This window comes from Crassostrea angulata, chromosome 10 (genome assembly GCF_025612915.1).
Source record: "Crassostrea angulata isolate pt1a10 chromosome 10, ASM2561291v2, whole genome shotgun sequence".
Taxonomy (NCBI): Eukaryota; Metazoa; Mollusca; class Bivalvia; order Ostreida; family Ostreidae; genus Magallana; species Magallana angulata.
Window position 1 is genome coordinate 894,003 of NC_069120.1, and position 14,402 is coordinate 908,404.

General features: G+C 33.3%; 1 protein-coding gene across 1 annotated transcript; it reads right to left on the minus strand.

Moving 5' to 3' along the window:
* Nucleotides 1-525: 525 nt before the first annotated feature.
* On the minus strand, nt 526-14,049 carry LOC128165682 (SH2 domain-containing protein 4A-like). The gene is made up of 8 exons (XM_052830458.1): nt 13,864-14,049; nt 11,259-11,374; nt 6,825-6,897; nt 5,463-5,619; nt 3,085-4,951; nt 2,777-2,841; nt 2,103-2,261; nt 526-716 (listed from the first exon to the last, which is right to left on the minus strand). The coding sequence occupies exons 2-5, from the start codon at nt 11,355-11,357 to the stop codon at nt 4,936-4,938; spliced, it is 345 nt and encodes a 114-aa protein (XP_052686418.1). The 5' UTR covers nt 11,358-11,374; nt 13,864-14,049; the 3' UTR covers nt 526-716; nt 2,103-2,261; nt 2,777-2,841; nt 3,085-4,935.
* Between the last annotated feature and the right edge of the window lie 353 nt (nt 14,050-14,402).

Here is a 14,402-nt window from a genome sequence, read left to right on the forward strand (position 1 = left end):
TCATATACAATCGCAAATCATGAGATATCCTATATATACATGTATCAGTGACATGTTTACGTTATTTTTATCTCATATACCAGCATGTAAACCCCAGCTTGCGCCCCAACAGTACGTCATTTGCGTCATTGATGAAATTATTGAACTATACATTACAAATTTAATTTTTATTGCTATTACAGACAAGACACTAGGGAATGTTTATATAACATTTAAATGTTTCTTTGGTCAGATTATTTAAGTGGGCGTTCCTAATATTTTATTAGCAATACAAAGATGCCTTTAATGCAACATTACACACGTAATACAATTGTGAATTCAGCCAAATCTTTTAAAAAGAAAACCCTAAAACATACTATATCAATATCATTAAAAATTTCCATAACTTTACATAAAGTTATATAATATGTATTGGACCCACGGAGTTATCCTCACGAAAAATTTCTTTGGAACAAACAAAATTGGAACTGTGATCTTTTTAACATTGCAAAATTGAAAAAAAATAACAACCAAAAGAAAAGAATAAACTTTTTTCCAAAATTACTTTTATTTATCCAACATCCTAGTTTTCATTGTAAAATTCCATAATTGCAAGGAATAATTATAAAATGATCACGTTGCTACGAGGCTGTTGTAGACGTTGCTATGACACCAATCAGCACCGTAACCAAGGGAAACATTTCTGTCATAGTGTTGTACTACATCCATCTTTCCATCTGTAGAAAAAAAGAGGTTAAAGTTGATGAAAAAATAAACAAGATATGTTTGTAAATCTTAAAAAAGTTCCCTTTCTACAACCAATTGACAAGGCTTTATTAGCAACCCTGGAGACATTTGCCCTAAGTGATATTAAACCATGACCTTTATGACTGTCAAAAACGTGTATCTAGAGATATTGGTGAGATATGGGTCAAGCAATGTAAATAAAAAATTTCTCGATATATGTGTGACCAAATGAATATTCTGAATATATACTGACAAACAGTAGATAATCAGTCTGCCCTTTGATTCAATGTAAACATCAAAATTGTTTTGAATTTCCTCCAAAAAAACCAACTAATGGTAAAAATGTGGAAATTTTCAGTTTTTATATCTTTTGATTTTCTTTATTGTATATTCACTTTCTCAGAAAAGTACCTTCAATTACTACTAATAACAGGTGTGTTATTACCTGTGGTATGTTTATTGACCACCACATGGTAACCTACGTACAAGGTGACAGTTTGGATATAAACTACAGGCATGTTATGAACCAGAATCATCCACCACATGGTAACCATTGTACATCGTGGCTATGAGATCACTTATTCCAGGTGTGTTATTACCTGAGATATGTTCAGTGTCCGCCACATGGTAAACATTGTACATTGTTCTCATCATAACACTAATTACAGGTGTGTTATTACCTGAGGTGTGTTTAGTGTCCACCACTTTATTTTGTGTTGCACCGTGTTGAAAAACGAACGAAAAAATATATACAGTATATCAAAATGTTTATCTTTATAGACCAAATATTGTCAATTAAACGAACTTTTTTTCTCAAACAATGTGAGCTTATCAGTATTGTTAACATGAAGGATATTAATTCCTATATATTTATCTCCATAAAAAATGTACATTTTTACTTCATATATATTTTGTACAGAATAATTTCTCCTCTTCTCACTCATAAAGTGTTTACAAATTGTGTATATGTTTGTAATATTTTCTATGTTGTAAACTACAACCAATGAGAAAAATAAATTGTTCAACCATATGGTAACTATTGTACACTGTGGCCAGCAGAACACTAGTTACAGGTTCATTATGACCTAAAATATGTATAGTTTCCCCACCATCATTGCTATTGTACATAGTGGCCACATTATGTATAGTGTACACCACATCATAGCTCTTGTACATAGTGGCCACCATGACACTAATTACAAAAGTATTATTTTCTGAAATATGTTCAGTGTCCACCACATGGTAACCATTGTACATTGTGGCCGTCATATCACTAATTACAGGTGTGTTATTACCTGAGATATGTTCAGTGTCCACCACATGGTAACCATTGTACATTGTGGCCCTCATGACACTAATTACAGGTGTATTATTACCTGAGATATATTTTGTGTCCACCACATGGTAACCATTGTACATCGTGGCTGTGTGTGACCAGGGTGCCAATTGACCCTACAGATGTCCCGCCTAAATGTGTGTCTGCCAGTGGATGCTTCATCTGTCTGCAGTTCCACGCAAGGAGGTGCTCATCATAGCTACAACACAAACAAACCTCTATATATTAACATGTCTCATCAACAATGCATGCAGTCTTATGTTTGAATTGTTGCTAAAAAGGAGAGAGAAAACTATTTGTAGACATTTAAATGATAATTTGTGATACATATATTTAGGACATAAAAAACATTTTATTTATGTATATATTTATAATGTATAAAGGATAATTCTTTCCTTCCTGTATAAAGTGGATGGTCTCTGACTGGACAATACTAAATACTGCACATGCCCATCTCATGTCTTCATATTAGCAAAATATTGACATTAAAATCAGTAACATTATAATAGACATAATTTTTCTGTTTGTTTCAAAATTGAATACAAATTTTCCTTAAATGGATTTTTATTTTTACCAAATCTTGCAAAATTACAAAACTTACTGTGTCATACATGTATTTATTAAAACTAGTATATGTAAATCATTAAATTATTTTGCTAATATCTGCATGTAGTGTAGTATGTTCCTTCATAGCTAGGTTATTAAGAGACCTACCTTTTACTGAAGAGTATTAGTGAAGAAGACTTTTTCATATTCTAGCCCATTAGTTAACATCAAACCTACAAATTTATATATTAAGGTTTCTTATGTAATGGTATTGAACAAAACATACACAGCAGAATAATCGGTTAATGTACAATATCTTAGATTCAAAACAGTAAATATCCAACTCCATGCTAATCAAGAAGGTTGATATCTTGACAAGAACAATTTAAGACAGATAAAAACCTCCTTTAAAATTATTGAAGTTCGGATGATTTTGGACTGTTAAAATTTCTAGATATTTGTGTAAATATGCCAACCTGTGCAGACAACATTGGTGTCTCAGTAACTGAAACTGTGATCCAGGCCTCAATATTATGAACTTTCAAGGATGAAACAGGAATGGGCTCCCCTGAGCTCAGCTGGTGAACTTGTACACAACCATCAGATGAGGAGGTGGTCAACATTTGGTGGTGCTACAGAGGAAGCAAAGCGGTCAAGTTAACAAAGGTATAGTCCACTCTGAACAAGCGTTCTGAATTTGCTTCATGATATGACGTTTATTTTAGAATTCTACAAGAATTAATTTCTTCTTTACAGGAGATTTTCAGGATAGAAATAAACTTACCCATTGAAATATGCAGCTATATGATATTTTGATAAAAGTGAGTCATTTTTCTCTCATACTATTTTTATATTATTTTCATCATTTTGTGCCCCAACAGTGTATGTAATTTGATATGTATCAATTTTTCAAGTAACGCAGATTTTGTGTTTCCATGCTGAGAAAAACAACTATGTGACTTCGTTGAAGAAGCAATGTGCCGATAATGAATTTATTAAAAAATAAAAACAAAATCTAAGTTGTTGTTTTATCACAAAAAAGACATTTCAAATGTAACCATTGTTAAAACGTCTTATTTTTATTTTCAAGTTTACTGTATGCATAAATTGTGACCAATCACATCTTTTCTGTACGTTGAAAATACAAAATATATCAACAAAGGTAAAATTTCTACATGTAAAACTTATCACTTTCTTCTACGTTGCAAACAGATCAACAATAGGAACATTTTACAATTGCTAGACCATGGTGTACATTTGAATTATTTCCATGGCATTGATGTATTCTTAAAAGGTGTAATACCTTCTCAAAAAGAATATATTAACTATATAAATCATGTTTTTTATCAGTAATACACACTGTTTATTGATTCCTGACACATACACTATGGTATACCTGATCTGATTCAGATGAAACTTGGTAGGTTGGCTTCTGGCACTGCATTTACAAATGTACTTGGAGTGTACATGTACTTGAAATGGGCATTTCAAATTTGAATCATCAGACAAATAGACATTTATGGTTGCAAAAGAAAGTCAAAACTCAATGTTAAATATTCACATTAAGTGTATTTTTTTCGTTAAAATAAAATCTAAAAAATGAAATATTAAGTTTGATTCAATGCAAAAAATTGAAACACACCGAATATAATACATGTTCATGTCGTGTAGACTTATTAACTTGGATGAGGATTATGACCTTACTTTCAATCTTATTGAAGATATGGACATTTGAAATCCTTGACTCCAACTATGACATTGACATTGCTTAATGATATATCAGAAAGCCAAAGCTTAAATATAGGCTAAAATCAAATAGTACATGAAACTTCTGATTCGTCTGACCAACTCAAAACAAAAATTTCATTACAGTAACTTTTCATATGAGTGTACATGTTATTGATAAACTTTTAACAAGTTAAAACTACAAAATAAGAATTAAAATAAACATTTAAATATCAATGAAATCTTAAACAACCCATTTTAAACAAAGAATTAAAACTACACAAATGACATAATATGTAGGTCTTTTGACTCTAGACCAAAAAAACCTTAGTATGATGTTTACGAGGCATTCAAATTTTCCAAAGGTAAAATGTTTTTGCTGCATTTTGACCATTGCATAAAATCAGTAAGAAGTCAAGATTTGTTGCATTATTTACACAATCAAACACTAAACTCCAAAAGTCATACAATGTCAGGACCGTTCAGCAGAAAATGCTGACTCCTTCATGCCACCTGATCCTACCTCTAATTTTTGTAGAGGTCCATGTTTCCTCTGCTCCTGTTTTGTATTTTTTCTTTGGACCTCGGAACACTGTTTATTATCACCACATTTCATTTCTAAAATACAATTCATACTTTTGAAATTAAAACATATAGGGTTTGGTCCCGCATGCAAATGATAAAAACATCTCTAAAACTTCTCTTCTGAAGCCACTCTCAAAAGCAAAAATGATGAGTCTTTGTATCACAAAAACACACTTATGTTTTACGAACCCCATCACCAAGACTCAGCATGTCATTATTGATCTCACTATATCTCACCTGATCTCCTTGATCTCGCGCTCAGTCTCGTTGAGTGCCCTCTCCTGGATTTCTAACTCGATCACCTCCTCTATAGATTTATTGTTTTTGTGATTCCCATTACCCAGACCCTATATTTTATTACAGATCTCACTATATCTCAACTGATCTTCTTGATCTTGTGCTTGATCTTCTTGATATCGTGCCTGGCCTCCTTAAAAAAACTTTCCTGGATCTCTAACTTGATTATTTCTTCTATAGATTTGTCAATTTTGTGTTTCCCATTACAAGGACTCAATATGTCATAACTGATTTTCCTATATCTCACCTGATCTCCTCGATCTCGCGCTCGGCCTCTTTGAGTGCACTCTCCTGAATCTCTAACTCGATCATCTCCTCTATAGACCTGTCGTGTTTGTGTTCTCCCATCACCCAGACCCACTCCCTGCCGTTCTTGCCCAACAGAAAGTCCACGTTCATTCTCCCTACTCAACAAATCAAACGCATTAATAACAAAGCTATGATGAAATAAATGGGAAAAGTGATCAGAATAAAACATACATGAATCACATCCAGAATCATAGCCACCTCAAACAAATCCAAAAAAACACACACAAATACACAAAGAACTTGGAAGATAGCTACCATCTGTACATGTTCCTTGAATTTCAGCTCTGACATATAAATGAACTATTAAGTGACTTGATTGTTTAGATCAATTACGGGGCCTGAAGTTGTCTCCCTTCAAATATCTAACTGAAAGGAAGTTTGTATCTGCAATTGCTCCATAGTCCACACCATGTGTATAAAAAAAAAACGCGGACAAATGAATTAATCTTTACGCGTTGCTGTGTCTAAAATCTAAAAGCCATCATTTGGATCATATAAATCCGTGAAAGCATTAAAGATTGTGGTAGCTCAATTTTCATTCAGTTTTAATGGTACCCCTTCACCATCAATTTTATTGCAAAAAACCTGTGAAACATAATCTTTCTTCAATAATTATAGCTATACTTGAAAATTTAGAAACGATGACCTTTTTGAACCTTTAAAACATTATAAATCCTACAAAACTCGCTATCTTGACTTAGTTAAGATATTGTAAGCTCCTAACAAAAATTATGATATATTTTGCTTTATCAAATGGCTTCTCTTCCTTTATTACATTTTACTTAATAATTAATTCTTATCAATACAGATATATATTTTCCTGAGTATCGTTAGAGAGTTCATTAAGATAGATTGCTATGAGTTCTCCAATCAGCCACTAATTACTTGCACATACACACTTAAAGCATTAATTATCTGTAAGACCATTGATGGTCTAAAATCAGGAAGTACTGACGTTAGTGAAATCAGTTTAATTAAATGAGAGTTACATTGTGACACTCAGACCAAGGTGTTAAAGTCGATACCTTGACCCCAGGGAACCGCTACATTAACCTGTAATTAGGGCAGGAAGCCATTAAAACAGACCACCCTCTCTGTTAGGGTGGAAAGAAATACTCTTAGTTTATCATCAACATATCTCACAATTTCTACATTGAAATCTTTAGAATGGTATGATGACAAACTTGGAGGATTGGTTTGTACCGAAACAATTAAAATGGTAATTTCAGTAATTAACAACAGTATAACGTCCTGGATAACAGTACAACATATAGCATACAACTGTTGTGTTACAGCATACCTTTCTTGGGTTTCCTTGGGATCCGGTCATCTTGATTCTTCTTCTCAAACTCATTGTACCTCCGGACTTGTTCCTGGGTTAAAAGATAGGACAACATTTGTCAGATTCAATCAACTCACATAATAAGCCATTAATTAGATCAGCATTAATCAATATTCATAAAAAGTTAACAGTTATACTATAAAATTATTCAAGCAAAACTGGCATAAATATATTCTTTTACACTTTTATAGTGTTGATATTTTGCAGAAATTCCACAGGGCGAAAAACCATCTTTAAGCAAGTCCTTAAAGGTGGCTTAAAGGTGACTTAAAGGAGCTTAAAGGCTATACAATTTATTTATTTATTTATACCTTTAAGCCGCCTTTAAGTCACCTTTAAGCAAGTGCTTATAGGTCCTTAATGTCCAAACTTCTTTAAGCTACCTTTAAGCCACCTTTAAGCCACCTTTAAGCATCTTTAAGTGGCATTTACGCTCTCTTTACACTGCCTTTACACTGTCTTTAAGTGGCCTTTAAGTCAATATTGATCAAGCTGAACAATAAAAACATATATTAAATGCAAAAGCTCTTTTATAGAGATGGGAGGGGGTCATCCGAGTGATAATATAATTTCCAAGGAAGGGGGGGGGGGGGTTCCAGGCGGTTTTAATCGTCGCTCCATTAAACACAGATCGCTATCATCAGCACCTCTCCGATGGACACAGATTGCCGTTATAAAATTCTTTATAATTTTTGGGGGGGTTCAAAATTATTGTAGGGATGAGCGCAGTCTCTGTATCTTAATATGTGCCTAAAACTAATTAAAGTATGTTTGTTTCCTATTATAAATTATTCGGTGAAAAAAATCTCTCTCTCTCTCTCTCTCTCTCTCTCTCTCTCTCTCTCTCTCTCTCTCTCTCTCTCTCTCTCTCTCTCTCTCTCTCTCAGTTCATCTGGTTATTAAACAAAATAAAGATAATGAACCAAAAATGCATGATTTAATTTGTTAATCGGTTTAAGGTTTGTATTTTTTTTTTCAATTTTCATTATTTCTAACTCTAGATCTGCTAGATACATGTTAAAGATGAAAAGACTCTCAACTGCCTTTGTTATATCGGGCAGGATATTACTGCTTTGTTTGTCTAGACATAGTTTTGTTCGTTTGTGTATATCTAATTAGAGTCTATTGTTTGTCCAACTTAAGAAAACCCCTGGAACTAACACAGAATATACAAGATATACACAACAGTTGTGTCGTGTGCCCAGGTGCATGTTTGTGTATATCTAATTAAAGTCTATTGTTTGTCCAACTTAAGAAAACCCCTGGAACTAACACAGAATATACAAGATATACACAACAGGTGTGTCTTGTGCCCAGGTGCACGTCAGGGTTTCTAAAGGCGTTGAATCTTAGTATGCACGAGTATACGATAAGTCTAGTGAATAAAAGTTAATTTACATTTGTAATTCATTTTCAAAGTATTATTTCCTAGCTCTGGGTTTTAAATATGTTGCGTCTACAAATTAACGATACATGTATGTAAGAGTAAAATCTTGAGGCTAATTAATTAATGTACCGGTGATCATAAATAGGGGTTGATTATTTAAATATATGTATAAGGGTAAATATGTCAAATATACCCGTCCTGGCACATCATACAATTGTATGTACAAGTCATTTGCAATTGCCACATGCAGTAAATACGTCACCGGTAATTGGTAATTTTGTTTGTTATAGAATTGATAGTTTAAAAATCATGTACATACAATTACATGTAAATATTTAAACATATTGGAACGGCGCCGCGATCATGAAAACCGGGAAATTGCGGGAAATTGAACAAATACCTTAATAGTATCAATGCATTTAATAAAAGAAATGATTTCATTTTCTTTCTTACATTTTTATAGCTATAAATTAGATGAATTACGTATATCTACTCGGTTTAAATTTATTAACTAAGAAAGCCTACTATAGTGAACCTAACGGTTTCCATTTAGGTATAATATATTTTTGTTCACTGAAGACCAAGTTCCGTATTTCATTCTAAATACATGCCTGCATGTAATTTATAAATTAGATATAATTGATTGTTACAAACTGAATGGTTTGTCAAAATCTTTTCAAGTAAACACATTCAATACAGTGATTCAATATCCACTGATATATAGGATATAAAAACACTTTTACATATGTAAGTTGCCGTGGCGCAGAGGATGTGTGGTAATGCTAGTAAACTAAGGGTCCCGGGTTCAATTCTCACCGCGGCCGTTTTTTTTGGTGTTTTTTTTTTTCATTTTTCTTTCTAGAACAAAAACCGTTTTAATACATTTTCTTTCATAAAGTTAATACATTTTGTTGGAAATTAAGCACAATATTGAATTAATTTTTTTTTAATGGCTTAAAGGTGGCTTAAAGGTAGCTTAAAGGTGGCTTAAAGGTGGCTTAAAGAAGTTTGGACATTAAGGACCTATAAGTTGTCCTTAAAGGTGGCTTAAAGGTGGCTTAAAGATAGTCTTTAAGCTGCCTTTAAGCCATCTTTACGCTTTCTTTAAGCCACCTTTAAGCAATACATATAGCTTAAAGGTAGCTTAAAGGTGGCTTAAAGATCGTCTTTAAGCTACCTTTAAACACCTTTAAGCTATCTTTAAGGAGGACTTAAAGATGGTCATTCATCCTGTGTTCCCTTTTTTTAATGTGCTAACAAAGATTTGATTAAGTACATTTCTGAATGCATTTATTCAAATATCTGTATACATTATATTTAGAAATGTACCTGATTTAGCAGAAGATGCTCTCTACTAAAACCACTGATTAGTCTAATTTAATGAAATACACAGCCAAATGTAATACATTTATGGTATATTAATTTCAATTGAACATAGAATGTTTACATTTACGGTATATTGATTTCAATTGAACATAAAATGTTTAAGGGACATCACCAACCTGCTGTTTACAGACAAACTATGGCCTTCTGTATGATATACATGACTGTATAACTATATGTGGTGCAGACAATATTAAGGTTTATTATACTTTCATGTTAAATACCGAAATCTGATTGCGTTAGCAACACACTTGGCAATGAGTAACACTATATAAATAGTGCCTGTTTGGGAGGATAACAGTTGAAATTGACACCCCGAAGCGGAGGTTGACAATGGTTTTTCGAGGGGTGTCAATTTCAACTGTTATCCTCCCAAACAGGCACTATTTATTTTGTTATACTGAATGTCTTAATTTTTAAGAAAATTTTACTGCTTTCATATAGGAATAACGTGAATTCTACAGCGAACCGTACGCGTATAATTTTTTGCGCATGTAACAATTTGTATTGTTATACTTTCATGTTAAATACTGAAATCTGATTGGTTAAGACGCAGTTCATAATCCATTCTATTACCCTCAGCGTTAGCAACGCACTTAGCAACGGGTAACATTAAAAATTGTTACATGCGCGAAAATTATGCGCGTACGGTTCGCCGTAGAATTCACGTTATTCCTATGTAAAAGCAGCTAAGTTTTCTTCAAAATTAAGACATTCAGTATAACAAAATAAATAGTGCCTGTTTGGTAGGATAACAGCTGAAATTGACACCCCTCGAAAACCATTGTCAACCTCCGCTTCGCGTCGGTTGACAATGGTTTTCTCGGGGTGTCAATTTCAACTGTTACCCTCCCAAACAGTCACTATTTATATAATGTTACTCGTTGCTAAGTGCATTGCTAAGTGCATTGCTAACGCTGAGGGTAATAGAAAGGATTATGAACTGCGTCTTAACCAATCAGATTTCAGTATTTAACATGAAAGTATAACAAAACAAATTGTTACATGCACATACATTATGTGCGTACGGTTCCCCATAGAATTCACTTCATTTCTTCATGTATATAAAAGCAGTAAAATTTTCTTTAAGCAGAGGTTGACAATGGTTTTCTCAGGGTATCAATTTCAACAGTTACCTCCCATATCTTGACAAACAGCATGGCCTTCTGTATGATCTACATGAATAACTCTACATGTATGTGATTTGGACAATATTAAAGTACATCACCCACCTCCCAAATCCTGACAAACATTATGGCCTTCTGTATGATGTACATGTATGACTAAATGTGTATAACTGTATGTGGTATACACAATATTAAAGTACATCACCCACCTCCTGTATCTCGACAAACAGTTTGGCCTTCTGTATGATGTACATGTATGACTCTATGTGTATATCTGTTTGTGGTAGATTAAGGTACATCACCCACCTCCTAAATCTTGACAAACATTATGGCCTTCTGTATGATGTACATGTATAACTGTATGTGGTATACACAATATTAAGGTACATCATCCACCTCCCAATTCTTGACAAACATTATGACCTTCAGTATTATATACATATAAAACTGCATGTGTATATCTGTTTGTGGTACAGATTAAGGTACATCACCCACCTCCCGTATCTTGACAAACAGTATGGCCTTCTGTTCGTCCGACAGCTCTGACAGGAGGTCAGGGTCGACGGTCATCGTCTGGAGAATCTGCTGTAACATGGTGGACTCGTACTGACCTGTAACCCACAAACAAACCAAACATAATTAACAGTTTGTTTTAATGATGAATTTTTCGTTAATTTGAAAGCATTACAATGAAATAATTACTGTACTTGTTAGAGTAAAAATAACACTGTAAGAGAACAATATTTTCCTATAAAAAGAAACTTTCAAACTCATATCAAAATTTCATTCAATACATCTGGTTTAAAAACTAACGCAATCCTTAAATGATGAATTTTATTACTTTGATATTAATACAATGAAAATTTCACTACATATTTTACATTTTTACCAACTCTACAAATTTAACACATTACCATGTTTACAGACTTTCTCTCATATTACCTCTAGATCAAATGGAATCCAGGGTAAGTTAAAGGCAATAGATCTATTTTTATGTTTTCTCTGATTTAGAAATGCACAAGGAAATAGTATGTTGATAAATACTTTACTAGACTCAAGAATGTTTGAGTGTTCACAAACAACTTCCTCATAATAATCATTGGCCATACTTCAGTTGTAATGCTTTCTACCTCACGGTCGCTCCGTTAGATTAATGTTCATTGAGACTTTCAGAGTGTGAGAGACAACTTTACATAGGATTTCAATTCTAAAAATCACTGATATGTATTTTACGTTTAATGTCTCTGTCTTAAAAATTTCAAAATACATGTTTATCTACATACTTTACATTACCTTACACAGATGTCAGCTATTTGGTTACAATAAAGCTATTTCTCTGTATTAATTAATTCTAAGTTTCTAACTCTTTCTTCCTCTTCCTTAGATTATGGACTTAATTGGCCAACATTTAAATAAAAACAAATGAACCGCTGATTTAACGGTTTTATATCTTTTACATGATGTTTGTATGTAATTTTAATTCTCTTGGTACAAGACAGATTCAACTGATTCACAGATGAACAGATAATGGTGGTTTAAGATAGAGAGGAGTTTATATATATATAGTGAATTCACTTCCGCTGGGAGTTGGATTGATACGATGACCTGACAATATCTAGGATGACTCCAGTCTGCTGTCATCCCGTTATCTTACCGCTGCCAAAAACAAGCTGATCACATGACTCACGCCAGTCAATCCCTCCCCCTACCATACACACGGCATCCTGGTACCCCAAACATCTCACTCCTACCCCCTTCCAGTAAGTAATCAACACCAGATACCTGGGAGCAGAGTCAACTCACAGTTTTTATCATATCACTACAGAGTTCCAATCACACTGAGAATCCGCTGAATGGCAGTTTTTAATCTTGAATGCTGAGGATGTTTTGATCTGACTGGTTGATAAGAAATCAAAATACACACATCTATATTTTTCTTTCTTCCAATATAAATAAAAAATCTAGACAGGAGTTTTGAAGAAAGAGAGAAGCGATGTTTTAGTAAATCTCTGCACAACAAGGAATACAAAAACACAAACAACTTGTGTATATATCCTTTGTTTTAACAACATTGGGACATTAACTGTTTGCTGAATCACTGCTTCCCAGATGTTCCCTATTCCTTATCCATAGACCTAATGTGTGTAATAACGTCTGTGTTGTAAGGTGGAGAATGACATTCAATGAACTGGTATCATTGTCTTGTTTATCAGTAAGTAGAATACTCCTTCCTCTGTATATTGTTACATCACAGTACATCATATCATACAACACTGGTATCAGCGACTAACTACCCACCACAAAATCATGAAAGTTAACGTAGGAACAGATGCATTATTTGACTACAACAAGTTTTGTAAAGACAGCCCCCCCCCCCCCCCCGCAAAAAAAAAATCATTGCTCACTGCAAATGTAAATCAATAACACACATAATTTTGTACAGTGTAGTTTTCTCTTCCATGAAATTCAATACAGTATAGCTGACATAGATATGTCAACAATTGGTAAGTTTTATCAACATGACCTCAATTTTAAATTGTTTAATGGGGACAAGAATATTTGCATGTTTGAATAAATTAAAGCAACTCAAACAATGTAAATGATCAGTGAAACTATTTATTATATAGGTCAATCAGTTACAGCCCTTAAGGTCAAATTCAAAACAAGTTTGTCCATTAGCTTGTAATGACAATCTTCAAGTCATCCCATTCTGACAATGTCATCAAAATGAAAGTAATTACACTCTCTGATTTCTCTCTTAATGCAGACAAGTGAAAGGTATAGTTTAAAATGTCCAATATCATTCCATTGCTTACCAAAGCATTAGTTGAGAGAGAGAGAGAGAGAGAGAGAGAGAGAGAGAGAGAGAGAGAGAGAGAGAGAGAGAGAGAGAGAGAGAGAGAGAGAGATTTTCACAACGAGATAATCGTACTCCAGTCAATTTAATATGCGTGTATTCGCATCACAGACATTAAGTAAATAGCAAAAACAACCAACAACTGAGAATTGCTGACCAACAGGCCGCAACAACCGAATATTTCGTCTCTTCTCTTATAACAGCTGTGTAACAAGGGGCAACACATTTTAATGCTCTACTTACGATTCGACCAACGCAATCAATGCCGTGCTGAAATGATATGGCGGAAACTAATGCATCATTCTTCCATAGTTAATATCTTCTACACTAAATATAAGTCCATAGCATCATGCTGTTTTGTGAAGTACAGCACCTTCGCTTTCTACTTCCACTTTACCAAAACTTCCTGTTGGTGGCGCTGCTAACCCGGAAAAAATATTTCACGATGTTATGGCGGGAAAAATGAATTTTCTCAAAGGAGATAATCATAAGTCATCATAATTCAATTTTAGCAATGGAAGAGAAAAACATTAAATTATCATTTTATTTTCTTATTGATCACCGTAATACCAATATTCAAATTATCCTACCAGAAAGTATAGACCTATTATATTATTTTTTATGAATCTGATTTTAATTTAATTCCTTTGAGCTGCATTAAATATTATATTTTCTTTTTCAAGAACAAACACATTTTTATGTGACTGAAGGAAATTGAACAAAATAATTTTAAAAGTTCAGACTGCAAACTATACATATTAACCAAAAAAGACAAAGCATTA

Coding starts and splice junctions, on each gene's coding strand:
- LOC128165682 (XM_052830458.1), bottom strand. CDS start 11,357: ATGTTACAGCAGATTCTCCAGACGATGACCGTCGACCCTGACCTCCTG. Junction 6,898..11,258: donor TGTTTGTCAAGATACGGGAG/GTGGGTGATGTA, acceptor CTTTTAACCCAG/GAACAAGTCCGGAGGTACAA. Junction 5,620..6,824: donor CCCAAGGAAACCCAAGAAAG/GTATGCTGTAAC, acceptor TTTGTTGAGTAG/GGAGAATGAACGTGGACTTT.